Source organism: Asterias amurensis, chromosome 10 (genome assembly GCF_032118995.1).
Source record: "Asterias amurensis chromosome 10, ASM3211899v1".
Lineage (NCBI taxonomy): Eukaryota > Metazoa > Echinodermata > Asteroidea > Forcipulatida > Asteriidae > Asterias > Asterias amurensis.
Window position 1 is genome coordinate 21,281,363 of NC_092657.1, and position 23,722 is coordinate 21,305,084.

Genomic DNA, 23,722 nt, shown 5'->3' on the forward strand with positions numbered 1-23,722 from the left:
TCCCCCGAGGTAATACAGGGTATTTACAGCCTTGCATACGAACAATAGAGTCATGAATATCCGTCTGCACATGCTGGGTCAACTTGGTTGTGGTTGGGTGACCACGGATACAAAGAGCAATTTAACAAAAGGCAAGATTTGTGCTTGGGATTACGTCAGCAAGGGATTATCGGATTAGTGACAGATGCCTGGCTGCTCCAATAAATGTTCTTCTGATCCATTCAGGTACTCAATGGTTCTAAAGAAACCAATGGACCGCAAACTCCACTGGTCTATTGTTGAACAGTATCAATTACGGATTAACCGAGCCTCTGCCAAACCGTGGGGCGGCCGGCGGCGATATCAATGAAGTAAACTTGGCTCTCTGCGGCCCCAAGAGCAATGTTCATTGACCTGTAGATAATGAGCTCATTATGGTCCGACTTCCTTTTGCCTTGTAAAACCCCGGGGGAAAATGAAGATTTACCCCGAGTTACCGATTGTTTAATTTTGAATTCGCCCCTAAGACAATCTTAAAGCTATCTTCTACTGAAATTGAATAATTTTCCTCAGCATGATCCATCCAGTAGTTAGAACAAACAAACCCTTAAAATTTAAACTCTTTCCTGTCTGTAGAGCATCACATCAGTTTGACTTCACTCCTGTGTAACCCGCAAATCTACTTAAACAGGTAAGACAATCTTAAAGCTATATTCGACTGAAACTGAACAATTTTCTTAGTAGCATGATCCATCAAGTAGTTAGAACAAACAAACCTTTAAAATTTAAACTTTTTCCTGTCTTTAGAGCGATCCCATCAGCTTGACATTGACTCCTGTGTAACCCGCAAATCTACTTAAACAGGTAAGACAATCTTAAAGCTATATTCTACTGAAACTGAACAATTTTCCTCAGCATGATCCATCCAGTAGTTAAAACCAACAAACCCTTAAAATTTAAACTCTTTCCTGTCTTTAGAGCGATCCCATCAGCTTGACATTGACTCCTGTGTAACCTGCAAATCTACTCAAACAGGTAAGACAATCTTAAGGCTATATTCAACTGAAACTTGATAATTTTCCTCAGTATAATCCATCCAGTAGTTGGAACAACAAAGCCTTAAAGTTTAAACTCTTTCCTGTCTTTAGAGCGATCCCATCAGCTTGACATTGACTCCTGTGTAACCTGCAAATCTACTCAAACAGGTAAGACAATCTTAAAGCTATATTCAACTGAAACTGAATAATTTTCCTCAGCATGATCCATCCAGTAGTTAGAACGAACAAAGCCTTGAAGTTTAAACTCTTTCCTGAAAATGGGCAATATTATTGCTAGTTTAGTTGTTTTGTTTTTATTATCTTTTGTTATTTGTTTTATTTTATCTTTTTTAAGGTCGTCTGTACACAAAATGGTCATCAAAAGATGCTCGTTGCTGTATGGCTGAATTTAAAGATTACATTAATGACACGAGCCAAACTGGAACAAAAGGACATCTTCCAAGTAAGAAATATAATGATTCTAAATTGTCTTTGAACAAACAGACAGATTTGAGCACCAGTTTGGTAATCGGATGAATTATTGGCAATTCATCCGATTCGGTGAATTGGTGCTCTACCATAGAGATCATTAGCATTAGTAACCATGCTTTAGTCTGTTTGCCCTCCTTGAAAGATGAGTTCTATTTAACCCAATCAGTTTCTCTGATCACTTATAAAACGTGAATTAATTTTGTGATCAGGTACCCACCTTTTCTTTGGCATTACATCATTTTTCATGAACAATAAAATTGATGTAAAAAATGAACACATCTCCCAAAATCAGTACTGTAGTGGAAATGTTGAAGTTTTGGGGAATAAAACAATGCTAGGATAAACATTGCCCCCTGGATTTTAAAGAGCCAAAGTCAGAGTAAATGTTGAAGTTTTAAAACTGACTTATAACTTTGACTTACAACCAGGCAACATAACAACAGACATGCACATATTACACAGTCACACTAAGAATGAAACTCGTGATTGTTTCAATGGTTCAAGATGAGATACCTCAAATGTCCATAACTCCTTAATGCAATGATGTATTGATTTGAAATTTATATCACATTTTGGCACTGACATGCAGATTTGTATGAAAGAATAAAACTCATTAGTATGACACCCGTTCCAGTTGAACAAGCTAAAACAATGAAACTATAACTCCTTACTGCAATGATGTATCAACTTGAAACTTATATCAAATGTTGTTATTGACATGCAGATTCGTATAAAATAATAAAACTCTTAAGTATGACACCTGTTTCAGTTTAATGAGCTAAAACAAAGAAAAGCTTGAGTGGCCATAACTTCTTCTTGCAATGAAATATCCACTTGAAACCTGGATCAAATATTGCCACCAACATGCTTATTCATATCAAAAGAGTATAATTCATAATTATGACACTGTTTCCAGTTGAATGAGCTAAAACAACAATATAGAAAGGTTTATAAATTTATAATTATCTTAACTTGTTTTTATTTTTGTAAAATATCAGGCAAATCACCCCTCTGCCCACCTTAACCATCATTTCCCCATACACCCATGCCTATTTGTTTCTCTTCCCAGTCGGCCCTTACCCATCCTGATCCCCTGTCACTCCCCTACCAAACAAGTAGGCAGTGGTCAAGTGCATACAAGTTTGTTTAATGTCCCCACCCCTTTAACATCATTTGATCAAATGATTGGTTTTTCTATTAGTCATTGTTTTTTTATCGGGTGATCGGCAGCTCGCCATGGCAGCTTCGCTGTTCTAGTTTAAGAAAGTAATTGTTATTTTTCTGAAGCTTTCTGAAACTTCTTACTTTCCATGTTTTATTTAAATAATTCATGTAAAATTATGTTCTTATTTGTAGGCAAGAGTAAAGTTGAAGCATTCTTGTTTAAATATACAGATGTCCTCCAAGGAGTTCAAGGCATAAAGGTAAAAATACAGCTTGTGAAAACAAAAGTGTTCAAGGAAAATCAAAACATCGTCTAAAGACATCCAAAATAATTTCAGTATGCTAGACCAATCAAATCACAGTCCTGCACTATGTTAAAGGCATGATTCATCTTCGACATCTCAGAAGAGCAATTCATTATAATCATGATTATTGTGCATTAGTGAAATTGTACACATTTATTAGCAAGTTTGGATTGTTGCAATTAAAACTTAGTGCAATGTTTTTAAAGGTTTTCAGATACAAGTTTCACAAAGGTGATGGCATTTCCAACACAGTTGTTCAAAGACAATTTAGAATAATTATATTTCTAATACTGTGAAGATGTCCTTTTGTTGCAGTTTGGCTGGTGTCAGAAATAAGAAAGATGTCTGTAATTTTACACAGGCCTGGTCCTGAAGTTGTGCATTTTAGACTTGGTTGTGTAGTTTGACTTTGCTTCACTTTACTATTGAAGTTAAATTTACTTTTCAAATTGAGAGAACGATGAGTAAGACTGTGATACAACACCTGAGCCTGAAGTTGTGAATTTTAGATGGTAATTTGACCTTGTTTCACAGAATTATTTAAGTAGGTTTCAAAACTTTGCATGGTGGGAGTACAGTCAGATGAGGTCTGTTGTAACACCATGTGTAAAAATCTCTTTTGAGTAGTGATGGTTCTGAGAAGAACCCGTGGTTTGACAATTCAACGTTTCGATCAGTATGCTCTGGTCGTCTTCAGGAGAATGACGGACTTTGTTGCTGGATGCTGCTTAAGTACTGCCAAAGAAATTAACTGGTAGTTGAGCTTAGCTCAAGTATAGGCTGTGTAGGAGAGTAGCCAGCCTAGAGGAGACTAGAGGTCATGAATCCCGTACTCCGTAGACTTGTGTCATCTATACCCTCGGTCTTCTCTAGGCTCCCTACTTTCTTTCCCTGTGCTTGTTACCAACTGATTAAGTTCAGTGAGCACACACTCCTTACCCACTCCTAGTGGGTTTCAGTTCCAGCTCCAGCCTACACGCATCATCGAGCGAAGCAAGGCTCATTTTGTTCCTGTTCCTGCCTTCCCGCGCCATTGAGCCAAGCCCAACAACCAGTACTTAAGCAGCACCCAGGAACAGAGTCCAGCATTCTCCTATAGACGATCAGAGCATACTGATCAAAAAGATGAAAATGTCAAACCACTGGTGCTTCTCAAAAACACCTCCACTCAAAAGAAATTTAACACATGGTGTCGCCGCAAACCTTTCCTGATTTTACTATTTAACTTAAATTCAACTTGAAATATGACTGTGAAGTGTCACCTGGGACTGAAGTTGTGCATTTTAGATATGTAATTATTGAAGTTAAATTCACTTTTTAAATTGACTGAACAATGAAATATGACTGTAATTCTACACCTGTGCCAGCCCCACTTGTGTGGCCAAGCTGAATCCTTGGCAATAGGAGTCTTTTTTTTTCTCTTAAGCTCAACGATAAAAGTTCAAGGCGTTTTCCATAGGGCGGGCTGGCGGTTGAATTCAGCTCAACGTGTTCACTTAGCTTGACCTGGGTGTTTTGGATGTTTAAATAAATAACCTTGTGAAAGGAAATTTAAAGTAAGAATTTTTCAATTTCCTCCGAATTCCTTCCCTCGATGTTTAACGAGCGCGGCCATTTTGGATTGATCCCAATCATGCCCATCAAATCTCGACGACATCGTGTTATTTATTCATACATCAAAAACACTCAGGATTCAGTTTGGCCACACAAATGGGGCTACACCAGGGCCTAAAGGTGTGCATTTTAGACTTTGCTCCAGTTTACTATTAAATATAAGTTTTAAATTGATAGAATGTTTTTAAAATAATGAATTGTTTGGATTTTGAAGAGTTAAATTTTGGAAATAAATTTCAGATTCTATAAATTACCTTGTTTGAAAACACCGTCCTGATTGTCCCTGGTATTTGGTCTGTTGTCGTTTTGATCAAGAGAGTACGCGAAATAGTTGTATTCGGGGTGGGGGGGGGTGGTTGGCTGAGATCGACCATGAAATTTCATGAACATTCTTGATGCTTTTGATGTACAAGAGAACTTGAAGCAGCGACTGATTTACTATTATCTGCAAGCTAATATGAACCCTCTATATTCTGATGCGTCAACTGATAATAAATAAACAAGAGATGTGATATAATATACAAATATTGACTGCTTTTAGTATAGTTAAAAACTACGAGGTGGTCCTTGGCGATTTCTATTTTCCCAAGGCGAAGCTGACCGCTCCGAGGATCACCGAGGGAGTCGTAGTTTTAACCATAGAACGAGTAAAAGCCTACATTGCTTAGACGTCTACTAGCAAGAAGCTGCTGTTACTATGGGTTAAGTACATTGGTTGGTATGGTATAGTACATGGTTGCTAAGGGATAATACATTGGTTGCTGCGTGTAAAGCGCGTCGCGTATCAATAACATCCCTTTAAGGCCAAGTAAAATAAGAAAAGAGTTTCTCGTCCCCGCCCGCCTCCTTTTTGGCTACCGCCTCTTTTTTTTTACTTTTTACTATTTCAACAAAAGGGGGGAAAAGGAAAAAAAAAGGGAAATTTGACTAAAATGATTCAAATCGTTTGTTTTGTTATGCATTGCATCAGTATACTCGAAAAGAACAAAATCTGTGACTAAATATATTTTGGCCAGCCATGTTTAGCATGGCGGCCATCTTGGAAAAAATAGCTAAAATTTGGAAAATAGTAAATAGTAGTGCCCTGCCTCCTCCTTTTTATTCAAAAGTCCGGACGAGAAACTCTTTTCTTATTTTACTTAGCCTAATCTTTCTCAGCAGCCCGAGCTGCCGTGTCGCTCCGAAGCTTTTGCATGCACAATATCAACCTCTCACAGGTACACATTTAGGCGCCGTATCAAAATAGGCCGATGCGCTGTGTAGTGTTGCAACGCGTTGTAGGCATTTCCAAGCGTTGTTGATGGTGAGGTGCGTTGTTGGGCGTTGGTAATAAAATTACCGAGATTCGTGGGTGCGTTGACAGGCGTTGGAAGAACTGTCATTGTTATGTAGCAAACGTCGCATTTCGCTAACTCTTCATGTATATTCATCTATACTTCCCGGTACTTATATTTATTCATACTTGTCTGAGTGCACACGCATGCTGTTATCTCGTGATTGGTACGTGCAGTATTTATTTGCCACAAATCTATTTATTGTCCGATGTTTCTGGGTTAATATTATAAATCACGGGGGTGGGAAGGCACATGTAAAACGGGGGGAAATAGAAGCCTCCAAACTTTGTGTTTGGGACTGGGTAAATGATTGATCTTGTCTTCTGGGTAGTATTTGTTTATCCGCCGTTAGAACAGTAATTGTTGAGGTAGGCAACGGGAAGTTGACATCACAAATTAGTCGTGCAGACATTATTATTATTATTATCATTATTTTTGACAAATACATTAGCCAATTATGATTGTTTAATACCGAAGTTTAATTATTCAGAAATAAATCTTCACTCTTGTACCTGTATGAAGATGATTGGTAAATATTTTGTTATGCTGGAATGGTTTCACGCACAACAGCGCTACCACTAGTCATGTTCCCTGATGTGTTGATACCTTTGCATGCGTAATACTCTTTAAGGGACCATGCTAAAGTGCGCCCTCTTGTCTCGGAACGGTTTCACGCACAACAGCGCAACCACAGGTCATGTCCCCTGATGTGTTGATACCTTTGCGTGCGTAATACTCTTTAAGGGTCCATGCTAAGGTGCGCCCTCTTGGCTTATTTGTTTTTAAGACCGAGAGCATCGTGTGAAAGTTCTAAACTTGAGGTCTCGAAATCAAATTCGTGGACAATTTCTCCTTTCTCCAAAACTAGGTCACTTCAGAGGGAGCTGTTTCTCACAATGTTTTATACCATCAACCTCTCCCCATTACTCGTTACAAAGTAAGGTTTTATGCCAATAATTATTTTGAGTAATTACCAATAGTGTCCACTGCCTTTAAGCATAATATTACACTTCGAAAACTCAAATTTGTCTACCTTTGGTATAATTCTTTTTACCCAAATGTATTTCTGGTCATCGACTTTTGAATATCAATTAGTAGCTTACACGAACTGAGTGTGATGAAGCTTTAAAGGCAGTGTACACTAATGGTAATTGTCAAAGACTGGCGTTTGCAGTTTGTGTATCTCAATATATGCGTAAAATAACAAACCTGTGAAAATTTGAGTTCAATCGGTTATCAAAGTTGCGAGATAATAATGAAAGAAAAAAACACCATTGTCACACAAAGTTGTGTGCTTTCAGATACTTGATTTCGAGACCTCAAATTCTAAATCTGAGGTCTCGAAATCAAATTCGTGGAAAACTACTTCTTTCCCGAAATCTAAGTCACTTCAGAGGGAGCTGTTTCTCACAATGTTTTGTACCAGCAACCTGTCTCCATTACTCGTCATCAAGAAAGGTTTTATGCAAGTAATTATTTTGAGTAATTACCAATAGTGTCCACTGCCTTTAAGTTTGGACAAGTTCTCGGCTAGTTTATATACGGAGAGTGAGCACCGGAACCTTCAATGGTTTGTGGCACACTGTGTTATTATTATATTTTCATAAATACCTAAGACAATTTATCCATTCTGATTGGTGTAAGAGGCATCACGAGGTGTTGTTTGAACGGATGATATAACACCAGTAAAAAGTGTTATAACATGGGCGTGACACGCGCGCTTGCACCTGTGCGTAAGACAGTTTCTTCATTCCTATTGGTCGAGAGCAACGACCGGGACAGTTGTACCACGTCACGCGATACGCGGTACGCCCACATTATTCCCTTGTAAGGAGTTGTTTACTCGATCGGACCGAGGGCCTAACCATTTCATAGCTGGAGGGGTGTTGTGTTGAAATAAATCATTGAATAATTATAATTTTTGCATTTATTTTACCTTTTGACCAACAAGTGTTGATGTTTTTTGACCGAAAATGTATTCATGAATGGGAATCAAAGTGTGTTGAATCGGTTTTCAACTAGTGGTTTAAACCCGCCGAGACCTGGTTCTTGATAATTTACCTCGACTTCGTCTCGTTAAAATTATAAAGTCCAGGCCTCGGCGCGGGTTTAAACCACTAGTTGAAAACCTCTTCACCACACATTGATTCCCTTATAGAGCGGCAGCCCAGAGCATTTTGGTTAAAGGAACGAGGTACTCATATTTGAGTACAGGAACATGTAGTGCATAACCTGACATAGTCAGGTATGGATGTCTGCCGGGGACCCCCCGCTGCATGTGGCGCATGGACCCCCAACAAAGAGGCAAAATAATGGGCTGAATCAAACATTCTAGGTACCATATGAAACCAAGTGGAAATGGTCATTACCATGATACTAAGTAAACAAATTTTCTGCTGCATTAGGCCTGCCAGACACCCCTCCCCCAAATATTTAGTGTACAAACCTATGGGTTGAAATTAACTAGTTGTCAAATTACCTCAGATTTACATGAAACTTTGTCTAACTGTTCCACTATGGCTAAAATGAACACAAACCAAAAATTAAATCCATACTCCATATCGTTTCCGAGATACAGCCTCTTAAAAAATGCTAAAATCTCCCCCTTTTGGCGCTCCGCCCCCGAACGACCGCGCGTCGTGGTGGTATTCTTTTCAAACGTTAAGAGCCCGTAATTTAATAACGACACCAGCTGTGTGGCTAAAAATTGTATGCTATTTAAGTTGTGGCCATTGATTCATAATTTGGCTGCACTGGGCCTGACAGACACCCCCACCCCCGGGGTAAAACGTCGGAGGAACAACCTAAAACCAAGTTGAAATTACCAATAGTCCTATGCACAATTATTCTTAACAGAAGACAATATCAGCCGCCAGACAATGTTTTGCTGCATTGGGCGGCGCGGCCCGACAGACACATATACCCTTCCCGGGTTAAACATCAAAGGAACCACCTGAATTTAAGATGAAATGACCAATAGTAATATTCTTAATACAAGTATCAACTGCCAGACAACAGTTTTGCTGCATTGGGCCCGACAGACACCTCCCCTCCCCCGGGTTAAACATCAAAGGAACCACCTGAATTTAAGTTGAAATGACCAATAACAATATTCTTAATACCATTATCAACTGCCAGACAACAGTTTTGCTGCATTGGGCCCGGCAGACAACCCCACTCCCGCGGGTTTTACGCATCAGAGGAACCACCTGAACCAAGTTGAAATGACCGATAACAATATTCTTAATACCAATATCAATCACCAGACGAAAGTTTTGCTGCATTGGGCCCGGCAGACACCTTCCCTCCCCCGGGTTCACATCAGAGAAACCACTTCAAACCAAGTTGAAATGACCAATTTACACTATTCTTAATACAAGTACCATAACACGCCAGACAAAAAATTGGTGCATTGGGCACGCCAGACACCCCACCCCCTTGGTTTTTAAGAATATTGTTATTGGTAATTTCAACTTGGTTTTAGGTCGTTCCTTTGAAGTTTAACCTCGGGGTTGGGGAGGTGTCTGCCGGGCCCAATGAAGAAACATATGTGTGGCGGTTGATACTTCCGTTTGTATTAAGAATATTGTTATTGGTTATTTCAACTTGGTTTTAGGCGGTTCTTCTAAAACCCGAGGGAGTGGGGTTGTCTGCCGGGCCCAATTCAGCAAAACTTTCGTCTGGCTGGCTGTTGATACTTGTATTAAGAATATTGTTATTGGCCATTTTAACTTGGTTTCAGGTGGTTCCTTTGATGTTTAACCCGGGGGGGGGGGGGGGAGTTGCCTGCCAGGCCCAATGCAGCCAAACTTTTGTCTGGCAGTTGATTCTGAAGAATATTGTTATTGGTCATTTCAATTTGGTTTCAGGGGGTTCCTCTGATGTTTAACCCCGGGGGAGGGAGTTGTCTGCCGGGCCCAAAGCAGCAAAACTTTCGTCTGGCAGTTGATACTTGTGTTAAGAATAATATTGTATTGGTCACATTTCAACTTGGTTTCAGTGGTTCCTCAGATGTTTAACCCGGGGGAAGGGAGGTGTCTGCAGGGCCCAATGCAGCAAAACTTTCGTCTGGTGATTGATACTGGACGTCAAAGAATAGTGTGTTTGGTCATTACTTGGTTTCAGGTGATTCCTTTGTTTAACCCGGGTAAGGGAGGTGTCTGCCGCGCAAAACATTTGTCCGGCGCCTGATATTGTCTTGTGTTAAGAGTAGGCCTATTGGTAATTTCAACTTGGTTTTAGGTCGTTCCTCCGATGTTGAACCCCGGGGGTGGGGTGTCTGGTAGGCCCAATGCAGCCAAATTATGAATCAAGGGCCACAACTTAAAAAGTATACACCTTTCAGCCGCACAGCTGGTGTCGTTATTAAATTACGGGCTTAATGTTTGAAAGAATACCAACACGACGCGCGGTGTCGGCCGGGGGCGGAGCTCCAAAAGGGGAGATTTTAGTGTATTGTAAGAGGCTGTATCTCGGAAACGATATGGAGTATGGATTTAATTTTTGGTTTGTGTTCATTTTAGCCATAGTGGAACAGTTAAACAAAGTTTCATGTAAATCTAAGGTAATTTGACAACTGGTTATTTTCAACCCATAGGTTTGTAAACTAAATATTTGGGGAAGGGGGTGTCTGGCAGGCCTTATGCAGCAGAAAATTTGTCTGGCAGTTGATTTTGTTTACTTAGTATCATGGTAATGACCATTTCCACTTGGTTTCATGTGGTACCTAGAATGTTTGATCCAGCCCATTATTTTGCCTCTTTGTTTGGGGTCCATGCGCCACATGCAGCGGGGGGTCCCCGGCAGACCTCCATATCTGATTATGTCAGGTTATCCACTAAAAGTTCCCGTAGTCAAATATTGGTACCTCGTTCCTTTAACCAAAGTGCTCTGGGCTGATTAGTATACTACGCGTTTCACTAGTAAGATTATATTGGACCAACTCGACCTGTTTGTGAAATTACTTTGTAGTTTGACTGCCATGAATTAAAATAATTTAAGATATATAATAACTGGACTGAAAACAATATATTGTAATATTGGTTTTCCTGGCCATTTAGTTTTCTGTAAGTGTTATCCAATTTCCTAAGCACGGATGGTACCAATTCGAACATTGTGAAATTACTGTGTAGTTTGACTGCCGTACACCGGGAAATTAGTTAAGATAGACAATAAAATGAAGTAAAAACCCACACTTGTAATAGTTATAGGTTTTCCTGGCTATTTAGTTTTAATTGAGTGTTATAAGCGTTGCATTATGCAAGGATGGTACCAACTCGACCTGTGTTAAATTACTGTGTAGTCTTACTGGCCAACACAAGTGTATAAAATACGTCGGCTGTACACCGGAAAAATAAATTAAGATAGACATAAAAAAGGATTGAACACACACAAAATTGTAATATAGATTTTCCTGGCAAGTTAGTTTTCATGCTCTCCTTTTTCTGTTTAGTATAACGCAAAGAAAGCCGTTACAATCAAACTTTAATCACCTCACAACATAATGGTTGGCAAGTTTTTACTGCTGGATTTTAAGAAAGAAAACGTGTTAACGGTTCATTCAGTTTTGATGGAACCGTTGTGTCGATCATTGAACTTTTTGTTAATTGCCAAACAGAAAACTTCCAATTCGGAATCGGACAACCCCAAATAGTTTTTAAATTGTAATAACACGGATTCAAATTCACTCTTTTGTCATTACATGCATTACATTTGTGCATTACATGCACACAGAATTTGCATTAAACTTTTTCGTGAACATTTTTCCGTTCACATATTTCTGTTCAATGTTCATTATAATTTAATTCACTATTTTAAATAAATTTGAAGGAAAAAACAATATATTGTTCCCGCTTTTGTATGCACGAACTTGTATGGCGTTCTCTATTTTAATAATTGACCGGACCACAAGTTATCACTTAAAAATTGTGATACCAGACATCGTTCAAATAAAAGTGAAACAAAAAAATATATATATATTTGGCAGCGCCATCATTAACCACACATTTTCTGTTGACATTGGCAGAGAAAACCTGTACAAAACAATTCATGAACATGCACAACCAGCCAGCAGTCAACGACGTAGCACCAATTTAACAATAATATGGTAAAAAAGGAAAGATTTTCACCAACCTTCAGTACACCACACCAGGAATCCGATTAGCAGCAAAATCTTCATCATTGAAACTTTGAAATTGTCACCATGAGTAAGATTGCCAGACAGTCTTGAAACACGGTGCAATAATCTGGAGACACAAACAGCAACTCAAATTTGGCAGCGGCAGCGTTGACTTCCTCAGTTCACTCTCGATTGATCTGATGTTTAGCAATGGCCGAGTTTTCCCACCAAGGGCGTCGTGATTTCACTTCTTCGTCACTGCCTTTTCATTTCCAGCCAAGTGAAAACAATTAATTATATTTAAGCGTCAACATTTAATAAGCGTTTGCTGCTGACGTGGCATCAAGCACCAGTTGCTCTATTGCGTAGACTGGAAACAAGATTAAAAATATTTTCCCATCAATAGCATAATACCAACTACTCTATGCAATTACTACTCTCTGAAATGTAAAAAAGTGATTAACACCACTCTTTATTTTTCGAGTTGTCCCTCACACGGCTCTTTAAAAAGGGTGGTAGTTATTTCACTCTTTTAGAGGAGTTTCATTCCAGGACAGAATGAAAAATCACTCAATAAGATGCAAACTTCAATCTCAAAGAGTGGAAGACCACTCGAAAAGGAGTTTTTCCTCCTAATTATGGCTCTTCAAAAAGTGATTTTCACTCTTTTGCATTTTAGAGAGTAGACCATTATTTAGCTTAACAATACAAACCTATTCTGTGGTGTCACGAAATGCACGCATTAACACAGTTCACAGTCAACCCTTTTACTGTCTGAACCACTCTGAAACAGAGCTATTATCAAGCCACACCAGCCTCTGATTTAGTATCAGCCAAGTGTACAAACAACCCTACTACGGTTTGACCAATTAACTTCATCACTGAGGTTTGGAACAACAGTAATAAACTTTACTACTACGGTATCATTTTGTGAGCACAAACAAACAGTTCACATACAACGCTTCCAATGTCCAACCGATCAATACCATCCACTCTTGTTTCGAAACCGAGATAAACATTATGTTAGCGTGAAGTTTTGGTATCGATAATGTGGATTTAATTCACAGTCATCCTACTACTGCTTTTCTGTTGACTTCCATCAACTTATTTTTCAAAAGGTACCCATCTATTAGTTTATGTTGCGAATCAAATTCACCGTCCACAATCGACTCTCATGCCGTGTTACCAAACCGTCTCATCAACTATGATTTTACTTAATATCTTTAGTTTAGAAAACAACATTGTTTTTTGTTTACGATTTGTGTATCTGTTCTAAAAATACTGTTGTACCTTTAAGATCTAAACCTAACCTGTTTCATACGAAACGCTTGTTTAATAAACGCCGAGACGGATTAGAGGAAGCTTGAGTGGCTCTTTTGTTGTGTCTTGATGCCTTCGCTGTGCAGAGGAAACAGGACAAGGTTGTTCGATGGTATAGTGTTACAAAACAGGAGCGAGAGAAGAAGCAAGAAATATACACAATCAATGTTGTTGTTAAGCAACACAATTTTAAAGTTTACCTCGAATAATAACAGGTGTTTGTTTCACCCACGGGCGTTTTACTGACGTAGGCAAGGGTATCTGCGCTTACGTCAATTGTTTGCTTGTTCGCGTGCGTACTCAAGGTTTTAAGGCGTGCTTAGCACACACAGATAGCGATACAATTCGGCACTTGCACAGTTAGCAGATAATGGTTACAGAAGACGCATACATCAGTGGAAGGCAGGGCCGTGCAGTTGAGACTTAGTACATAACTTTACCTGCAGCCGATTTCACGAAACTTTGCGCAACCTCGTAAAGTCCACTTGCGCAATGTTTATAGAGCAACTTGCGCCATAAACCTTGCGTAAGTGGACTTAAACAGTTGCGTACACGTTCGTGGAATCGGCTGCTGGGGTGCAAGAACATTTTGTGCCTTTTTTCAATGAATCCATTCGAAGTATGTCTTCTTTTTCTTGGAGGACAGTTTCACACGAAAGTGGGATTTTAGTATATTACAACATAAAACATCTATCCCTGTCCCGTATGTTATTGTGGGTATGATCCATTGCCGGGTAAGGTTGGGTGGGTAAAAGTTTAGTTTTAACTTTGATTAAGCTTCATTTTGACTCTGGGTCATTTTGATTTCGTAATTAGCTGACCTAGAAATAAGCCAATTACCATTCGACTCGCATCTGAGTCAACCCTAGACTTGATTCAAGTCCCATTCTCGTGTGAGAGGTCCCTAAGCATATCACACCACCTTAAAGGCCGGTTTATAGTCGGTCGCGCGATGGAAATCTTGACGCGCGATCCTAAAAAACACAGTTTATAGTCATCGTCGAGACCTCAGCGATGCTCAGCGATGCGTCGCTGAAAGGCGCTGGCGACGTCGCTACAGAGTTCAACTAATTGAACTTTGACACGATCGCTGACCTCACTTTTCATCCGTGAACCAATAGAATCGTTGGATTACCGAGAAACGACGAATATGCAAATTTATCAAGAGGCCGCTTACAAATAAAACAAAATGGACGACCGTAACTTTGTTCGCTGAGCGGTGTCCTAAAAAGTTAGTTTTTTCTTGTTTACGTTCGATTTTTGGAGCTGGTAAAAGTTACGAACATGTCGACAGGAAGGAAACTGCATGGGCAATCATTACAGTAACATTGCAGTCAATGTGTGAGTATTTTAAACAGTAAAATTAACGAAAAAACGTCTACCGAGTGGGGCAGTTTTTTTTGTGTATGCGTAGCCGTATGCACAAAGAATACAGATCACACTAAAAACAAAATACCTTGAATCCTTGATACAAACACACACGTACCCCCACTACTACTATTCAAATGTATTGTAATACATTGTTTTTCATCGAACAAAACTGGGTGTTACTGTATGTCATACGACAGCTTTGGTTTATGCTGCATGTTCTTGCTTTACCCTTCTTAGCTTAATTAAACTTTCTTGGGTCGAGTTGACTTGACTGATCTCACGACTCATCACTTGACATTACTTTAACTTAGCAATAGCAGTACAACTTAGTTTTTTTTATATAATAAACACGAGTAGCTTGTTTTTTAACATAGGAGAAACAGTCATGTAATCCAAATTTACAATTGAACACACAGACGGTCGGACGGTATTTTGAAACATTTATATATATATATTATTTATGTGACCCTCTCAAACACTAAGAGTCGTAAAGGATAGAGAGGCTAACGGCAAGTTGTTATCTTTACAATCGGTGCACCATTTTATTTCCTGTAGAAGTGTAAGCAGACGAAGACAAATACATATGCTGCAAAATGTTATGTTACATAAAAAGAATTGTTCCGTTCCAACCCAAGTCAAAACAACTCTTGGTACTTTACTGCTTAGTAGTAGTAGTGTTTTGGTAAACAGGTAAATGTTTATTAAAAATGCTACATACATTTGATATACTGATTTTTCGGTCAATTGGTCTACTTAGGGTAGTACCCAGTTTGATTGTATGAAGTAATTTTACTAATTTAATTCCTGACCGCAACTCCCCCGAATAACTTTCGTCTGACTCTTGAACTGTTTTCTTCTTGTTGCCCATACCAAGCCCTTTTTGGAGTGAAATTGCACATTATTATTATTATTATTTTTTTCTCAGTTTAGTGAGGAACAACTAGTGTTTTTAAAAAGTTAAAAGGTCCCCAACAGTGGAACAAAAAACAGTGGGCTGTTTTTATAAATTTTCTACTGAATATGACTTGGATCTTATGTTTACCGATTCTAGTTCGTTTGCAGATTGTTAGGTATTATGGATACTTGTATTTTTCAAATTAATATAAAGCTAAATTTTACATGTTCAATTGTTAACTTTTGTGTTTTGAACAGCATAAAGTGGCAAATGCTATGGGAGATTGATGTACACATCCCTTTGTGAAAAGGAGCAGGCCATCAGAGGTTCAGGGAAAACCAACAAGTATTGAGTTGCCAACTGATCAGCATCATCTAGAAACAGGTATGATGGTTACATCCAGGGACAATGGCATTGCTTGATGTATTCTGGACACACAATTAGTAGAATATGCATAAAACAATTCCAACTCATACAATAATTGATTGTGTCGGTTTTCAGGGCTCGAAATCAACACTGGACCACAGGCCAAGTCCAGTGGTTATAGCGTTGGGCCAGTAAACTTACGACCGTACAAGTCCAGTGGTATTGTGTTTTTTAATTTGAATAACACCTCATTGCATTTTAGTACACATATCTATTGAATGCCAATATATCTTCTTTTAGTGCTTGTTCCAACAGCAGTTTCAATGTAGTGTGTAGAAAGTGTTCTCCTCATATCGATCCCAGTCTTGTCAGATTCTCTGGTCCAGTAAAAGTCTTGTGATTTTTTTTCCGCCAAATCGAGCCCTGGTTGTATTAACCATGTAAACAAACTGTTGGAAAACTCTTCATGAAGATAGGGCTATGTAACATAATGAATTTGTTTTTTTGCAAGTTTGCAGGTGAAGTTTGTATTTTGCTAAAGTCCCAATCTTAGGTCAAATTGAAAAAGAGTATTATGTTAACAATTGAAGGATTTTGTTACAATGTTTTTGTTTGTTTTTGTCTCCCTGTATTAGAACAGTGGGCATACTTTCTAAACACAACAAAACCTCCAGTTTGCCAGCCACACTTGCAGCATCTGTGATAAAAACAAATGGACACAAGAAAGACATCCTTTGACACAGACATCTGATACATCAATGATAATAATGTTGAAGAAAAGCTGCGATGAAATCCTTAACTTTAAAACTTTACTTTAACAATGATAGCCCATCAATTTAAATTTCCTTTGCATTGTATTTACTACAAACATTCTACAGCTACTCAAGTCATTCCTGATGATTTATGCACTTGCTTTTCTAATAAAAAAACATTAATTAAAATATAATCGGTAAAAATTGATAAATTTGCCGCTGCATTAATTATGCAAAATTATAGCTTAATGTTCGTTGTCCTCTTCTGTACATACTGATCACTCTCTTGCTCGCTATGTTTATTAAGTAAATTGTACCTTTAATTTCATTATAAGTTGATTTGAAATAAATAAATGAACAAGTCAAAAAACAGTAGTCTGTTTCTTTTCTCTTGTTGAGTTCACAAAGTTCAATAGTTAAATTCTGGACACTTTATTGAATTGTGTGGCTTGTATCTTTTTCATACCAATATTGACACAAAGTGATTCGGAAGCAGTGGTATGGCTATGACTTTTCATGGGGAGGGCTAGGGGTTAGTAGTTTTAACATGTGGGCAGGGGTTGCTTTGTTAGTCGGGAAGGAGTATCCTGTGCGGAGGGGGATGCTTATGGCATTTTGTGGCTGCCTGTCCATTTTCCCTTTTTTTCAGAGGAGGGGGGTATTTTATTTGTTTGGGGTAGCCACTCCCCCCTCCCTGCTGACTGCACCGCTGATTCGAAGTGTGGGAATTGTATTTGTAAAACCGAACGATTTAATGCCTGTCATATGTTTGGTACACTTCAGAACAGCAATGGTTGAGAAAAACTAACGGAATTGTTGCTTTACAATATATAACGCTTCCCATCGATGTTCCCTTTCAGAGAAAAGAAACCCAAACATGTTTTTCAAATAATACTATGCTGTTTCCAGAATATTAAGTAAACACTTAATTTCAAAATTCATTGATACAACTTCGAAAACAACTCTTTGTATGCTCGCAGACTTAATAATTTGATATCTGATCTGGTTAAGTGACATTATTGAGATTTTTTCACAAACTTAACTTAACGAGTTTTTTAAAGGACGTGGCTGCAACGGGTTTTTTCAGGTTTTTTTTTAATTTTATTAAATTGGTTGAATGTAAAAACATGGAAAACAAAGTGAAAATGATGTGTTTTTGTTTATCCCCGAGTGAGTCCAGTCTAAAGGAAAATTCATATCGCGCGACCGACTATAAACCGGCCTTAAAGGCCGGTTTATAGTCGGTCGCGCGACGGTCGCGCGATGGAAATCTTGACGTGCGATCCTAAAAACACAGTTTATAGTCATCGTCGAGACCTCAGCGATGCTCAGCGATGCGTCGCTGAAAGGCGCTGGCGACGTCGCTACAGAGTTCAACTAATTGAACTTTGACACGATCGCTGACCTCACTTTTCATCCGTGAACCAATAGAATCGTTGGATTACCGACAAACGATGAATATGCAAATTTATCAAGAGGCCTCTTACAAATAAAACAAAATGGACGACCGTAACTTTGTTCGCTGAGCGGTGTCCTAAAAAGTTAGTTTTTTCTTGTTAACGTTCGATTTTTGGAGCTGGTAAAAGTTACGAACATGTCGACAGGAAGGAAACTGCATGGGCAATCATTACAGTAACATTGCAGTCAATGTGTAAGTATTTTAAACAGTAAAATTAACGAAAAAACGCCTACCGAGTGGGGCAGTTTTGGTGTATGCGTAGCCGTATGCACAAAGAATACCGATCACACTAAAAACAAAATACCTTGATACAAACACACGTACCCCCACTACTACTATTAAAATGTATTGTAATACATTGTTTTTCATCGAACAAAACTGGGTTTTACTGTATGTCATACGACAGCTGCATGCTGCATGTTCTTGTTTTACCCTTCTTAGCTTAATTAAACTTTCTTGAGTCGAGTTGACTTGACTGATCTCACGACTCATCACTTGACATTACTTTAACTTAGCAATAGCAGTACAACTTAGTTTTTTGATAATAAACACGAGTAGCTTGTTTTTTAACATAGCAGAAACAGTCATGTAACCCAAATTTACAATTGAACACACAGACGGTCGGACGGTATTTTGAAACGTATATATGTGACCCTCTCAAATACTAAGAGTCGTAAAGGATAGAGAGGCTTACGGCAAGTTGTTATCTTCACAATCGGTGCACCATTTTATTTCCTGTAGTAGTGTAAGCAGACGAAGACAAATACATATGCTGCAAAATGTTATGTTACATAAAAAAATTGTTCCGTTCCAACGCAAGTCAAAACAACTCTTGGTACTTTACTGCTTAGTAGTAGTAGTATTTTGGTAAACAGGTAAATGTTTATTAAAAATGCTACATACATTTGATACACTGATTTTTCGGTCCATTGGTCTACTTAGGGTAGTACCCAGTTTGATTGTATGAAGTAATTTTACTAATTTAATTCCTGACCGCAACTCCCCCGAATAACTTTCGTCTGACTCTTGAACTGTTTTCTTCTTGTTGCCCATACCAAGCCCTTTTTGGAGTGAAATTGCACATTATTATTATTATTTTTTTCTCAGTTTATTGAGGAACAACTAGTGTTTTTAAAAAGTTAAAAGGTCCCCAACAGTGGAACAAAAAACAGTGGGCTGTTTTTATAAATTTTCTACTGAATATGACTTGGATCTCATGTTTACCGATTCTAGTTCGTTTGCAGATTGTTAGGTATTATGGATACTTGTATTTTTCAAATTAATATAAAGCTAAATTTTAAATGTTCAATTGTTAACTTTTGTGTTTTGAACAGCATAAAGTGGCAAATGCTATGGGAGATTGATGTACACATCCCTTTGTGAAAAGGAGCAGGCCATCAGAGGTTCAGGGAAAACCAACAAGTATTGAGTTGCCAACTGATCAGCATCATCTAGAAACAGGTATGATGGTTACATCCAGGGACAATGGCATTGCTTGATGTATTCTGGACACACAATTAGTAGAATATGCATAAAACAATTCCAACTCATACAATAATTGATTGTGTCGGTTTTCAGGGCTCGAAATCAACACTGGACCACAGGCCAAGTCCAGTGGTTATAGCTTTGGGCCAGTAAACTTACGACCGTACAAGTCTAGTGGTATTGTGTTTTTTAATTTGAATAACACCTCATTGCATTTTAGTACACATATCTATTGAATGCCAATATATCTTCTTTTAGTGCTTGTTCCAACAGCAGTTTCAATGTAGTGTGTAGAAAGTGTTCTCCTCATATCGATCCCAGTCTTGTCAGATTCTCTGGTCCAGTAAAAGTCTTGTGATTTTTTTTCCGCCAAATCGAGCCCTGGTTGTATTAACCATGTAAACAAACTGTTGGAAAACTCTTCATGAAGATAGGGCTATGTAACATAATGAATTTGTTTTTTTGCAAGTTTGCAGGTGAAGTTTGTATTTTGTTAAAGTCCCAATCTTAGGTCAAATTGAAAAAGAGTATTATGTTAACAATTGAAGGATTTTGTTACAATGTTTTTGTTTGTTTTTGTCTCCCTGTATTAGAACAGTGGGCATACTTTCTACACACAACAAAACCTCCAGTTTGCCAGCCACACTTGCAGCATCTGTGATAAAAACAAATGGACACAAGAAGGACATCCTTTGACACATACATCTGATACATCAATGATAATAATGTTGAAGAAAAGCTGCGATAAAATCCTTAACTTTAAAACTTTACTTTAACAATGATAGCCCATCAATTTAAATTTCCTTTGCATTGTATTTACTACAAACATTCTACAGCTACTCAAGTCATTCCTGATGATTTATGCACTTGCTTTTCTAAAAAAAAACATTATTTAAAATATAATCGGTAAAAATTGATAAATTTGCCGCTGCATTAATTATGCAAAATTATAGCTTAATGTTCGTTGTCCTCTTCTGTACATACTGATCACTCTCTTGCTCGCTATGTTTATTAAGTAAATTGTACCTTTAATTTCATTATAAGTTGATTTGAAATAAATAAATGAACAAGTCAAAAACAGTAGTCTGTTTCTTTTCTCTTGTTGAGTTCACAAAGTTCAATAGTTAAATTCTGGACACTTTATTGAATTGTGTGGCTTGTATCTTTTTCATACCAATATTGACACAAAGTGATTCGGAAGCAGTGGTATGGCTATGACTTTTCATGGGGAGGGCTAGGGGTTAGTAGTTATAACATGTGGGCAGGGGTTGCTTTGTTAGTCGGGAAGGAGTATCCTGTGCGGAGGGGGATGCTTATGGCATTTTGTGGCTGCCTGTCCATTTTCCCTTTTTTTCAGAGGAGGGGGGTATTTTATTTGTTTGGGGTAGCCACTCCCCCCTCCCTGCTGACTGCACCGCTGATTCGAAGTGTGGGAATTGTATTTGTAAAACCGAACGATTTAATGCCTGTCATATGTTTGGTACACTTCAGAACAGCAATGGTTGAGAAAAACTAACGGAATTGTTGCTTTACAATATATAACGCTTCCCATCGATGTTCCCTTTCAGAGAAAAGAAACCCAAACATGTTTTTCAAATAATACTATGCTGTTTCCAGAATATTAAGTAAACACTTAATTTCAAAATTCATTGATACAACTTCGAAAACAACTCTTTGTATGCTCGCAGACTTAATAATTTGATATCTGATCTGGTTAAGTGACATTATTGAGATTTTTTCACAAACTTAACTTAACGAGTTTTTTAAAGGACGTGGCTGCAACGGGTTTTTTCAGTTTTTTTTTTAATTTTATTAAATTGGTTGAATGTAAAAACATGGAAAACAAAGTGAAAATGATGTGTTTTTGTTTATCCCCGAGTGAGTCCAGTCTAAAGGAAAATTCATATCGCGCGACCGACTATAAACCGGCCTTAAGGCAGGCCGAGTCACACTGCAGCGATAACGAAAACGATCACGACGCAGAGAGAACGCATTATATTGGTTGAATTGCTCCACGCTGAGCATGCACACGCTCATTCAACAAATAGAACGCGTTCTCTTTGCGTCGTTATCGTTATCGTTCTAGTTATCGCTGCAGTGGGACCGGGCCTTTATACAGTACAGTGCGCGCTCGATCGCCGCACGGTCAACGGAACAGGTTGGGGAATGCAGAGCATCATAAAACATCAGTGTTCTGGCGATAGCACGGGATTGGGACTTCAGTCAAGTCTAAGTCAATCCAAGACTAACATCTGTATAATTGTTCAGTCTACGTGTGTTGCAGCCACCCAATGATCAAGACAATAAACCAAAAACGGATTACATTTTTGACAATACACAAACACAGTTCAGGCAAACTTTTGTGGGTGCTAGTGTTTTATTTATTGCCATGAGATAAACTTGTGCAAGTTGTGACAATACAATACACTACAATTTAACATATTTTGCAAACTGCAGATTAAAGATATGAATAGGCAAAAGATAAAATATGATTTTTTTCGAACCTACAATTTAGCGTTGATATTACAACCGTGTTTATGTCTTGTAGTTGTCTATCTTATTGTCCCATTCACGTTTCCTATTTGTTAACCTAAAGCTTATTACCAATGAACAAATGGTCCATTTATTGGTCAAGTGCCGAATAAATGGGCTAGCGGTCTACTGCCTGGTGACGAGCTAGGTTGGAGTGTTAATTCTTTGCTTACGTTTGGATGAGCCGATTTGGCCGATATTATTTCATCAACCACTGTAGGTTTCGCTCATTCTCATATATTGGTTTTACTTGTGTTTGTGCAGTATTTTTGTGTTTGTGTTGCTTTGTTTCATTTTCCGCATCACCGCCCTCTGACGTTCGTTGCATTTTAATATTATTTCGATGGAACCAATAGCGATGATAAAGATTCAATGTTTACTTTTAAAATTAGTTCTGATTAGAAAACGTTTTGATGTACAGATCTTGGTCAATATCACCATCAGTCACGACATCAGACTTAAACCACCCTGATAGTTGACAACTTTAGCAAGACGTATAATACTGAGGGATTTCTGTTTTCATTCCAAAGTTTGAATTCAGTTCAACCGAGCTCGAACTGGGAGGTCGAGACTTTGCGGCTGGCCAGTCACCATGCTGTCCCCACCGTGGCTCGAACCGGGAGCTATTGGCTTCGGAGTCCGACACCATACCACTACACCACGGTGGGTCCCCTTCCCCCCTCCCCCCAGGATAGTTCGCATTTAAGACTTCATGAATATTCGATTTATACTTTACACAGGACATTATGGCAAGCATGGATATACAGTGCTTTATCGTTAATAATAATTGTGTATACAGGGCATCTTTGGCTTGGGAGTCTGATACCGAAGCACTATACCATGGTGAGTCCCCAGGCCACTTTCGATAAATATGTAATTTGATTTCAATACCACAAAGTAAACTCAAATCCATGTCCTTGTAAAAACATATTTAGAGAGTGGGAAAGCACTTTTTAAATAAGAAAAAAAAAAAAAAATTGTTCAAACACCTCGAGTTTTAAGGCAGCGGGATTCGATCCAGGGACCTTTCGGTGAAGACCTATGAATGAACAGTTTTTAATCATAACGTAGTAAAACATGTAGGGCCGTAACTACGAAAGGTGTTTATCTTTATACTAGTATAGTATATATACATGGATAAATCCAAGTTACACGCGTCTTCCTAAACACCTGAATTAAACAAGTCTTACGAAATATCTTAAATAGTTGCTTAGTTATCCTTGTGTAACTAGCTAGTTACACGAGGATGGGACAGTCTTAAACTTATTGACCGAGGTCCCTATTGTTAAATACATTGTAATGTAGATAGAGGATTGCGCAACAACATGAACATATTATGAGAGTATAGAGAAATCTTCAGCAGGTCGTTACTTCGATACTCTACAGCCTTGGCTGATTAAAACCAACGCAGTGACAATTTCACCGCTGACGAAAGGATGGCTCCCGTTGAGACCATGAGGGACTTCATTTCCATAATTGGTGACAAACGATGTGACACC

At 38.4% G+C, this 23,722-nt stretch overlaps 2 protein-coding genes and 2 long non-coding RNA genes across 7 annotated transcripts in view; 3 read left to right on the plus strand and 1 right to left on the minus strand.

Moving 5' to 3' along the window:
* LOC139942799 (uncharacterized) overlaps positions 1-3,620 on the plus strand; it is a 215,735-nt gene extending 212,115 nt beyond the window's left edge. The window contains exons 8-9 of the mRNA XM_071939577.1: positions 1,372-1,479; positions 2,865-3,620. Coding sequence (XP_071795678.1) covers positions 1,372-1,479; positions 2,865-2,989 — 233 coding nt within the window. The 3' untranslated portion in view covers positions 2,990-3,620. The remainder of the gene's footprint in view (positions 1-1,371; positions 1,480-2,864) is intronic.
* The window catches only part of LOC139943260 (uncharacterized), a 125,392-nt gene that overhangs the window by 56,488 nt on the left and 45,182 nt on the right, over positions 1-23,722 (minus strand). Inside the window, exon 1 of one of the 2 annotated variants that reach the window (XM_071940080.1) lies at positions 12,058-12,099. The exons of the other annotated variant lie outside the window; for it this stretch is intronic. The gene's annotated coding sequence lies outside the window, so the exon portion shown is untranslated. Of the gene's footprint in view, positions 1-12,057; positions 12,100-23,722 lie in introns of those variants that run through there. 2 annotated transcript variants of the gene reach the window in all.
* LOC139943114 (uncharacterized) lies at positions 14,524-17,047 on the plus strand. Of its 2 annotated transcripts, none has more exons than XR_011786751.1 (3): positions 14,524-14,704; positions 15,887-16,013; positions 16,631-17,047. It is a non-coding gene; the product is annotated as an uncharacterized lncRNA (long non-coding RNA). The 2 variants fall into 2 exon arrangements; XR_011786752.1 differs by having other exon boundaries at positions 16,636-16,654.
* On the plus strand, positions 18,256-20,877 carry LOC139943150 (uncharacterized). Of its 2 annotated transcripts, none has more exons than XR_011786761.1 (3): positions 18,256-18,398; positions 19,541-19,667; positions 20,285-20,877. It is a non-coding gene; the product is annotated as an uncharacterized lncRNA (long non-coding RNA). The 2 variants fall into 2 exon arrangements; XR_011786762.1 differs by having other exon boundaries at positions 20,290-20,877.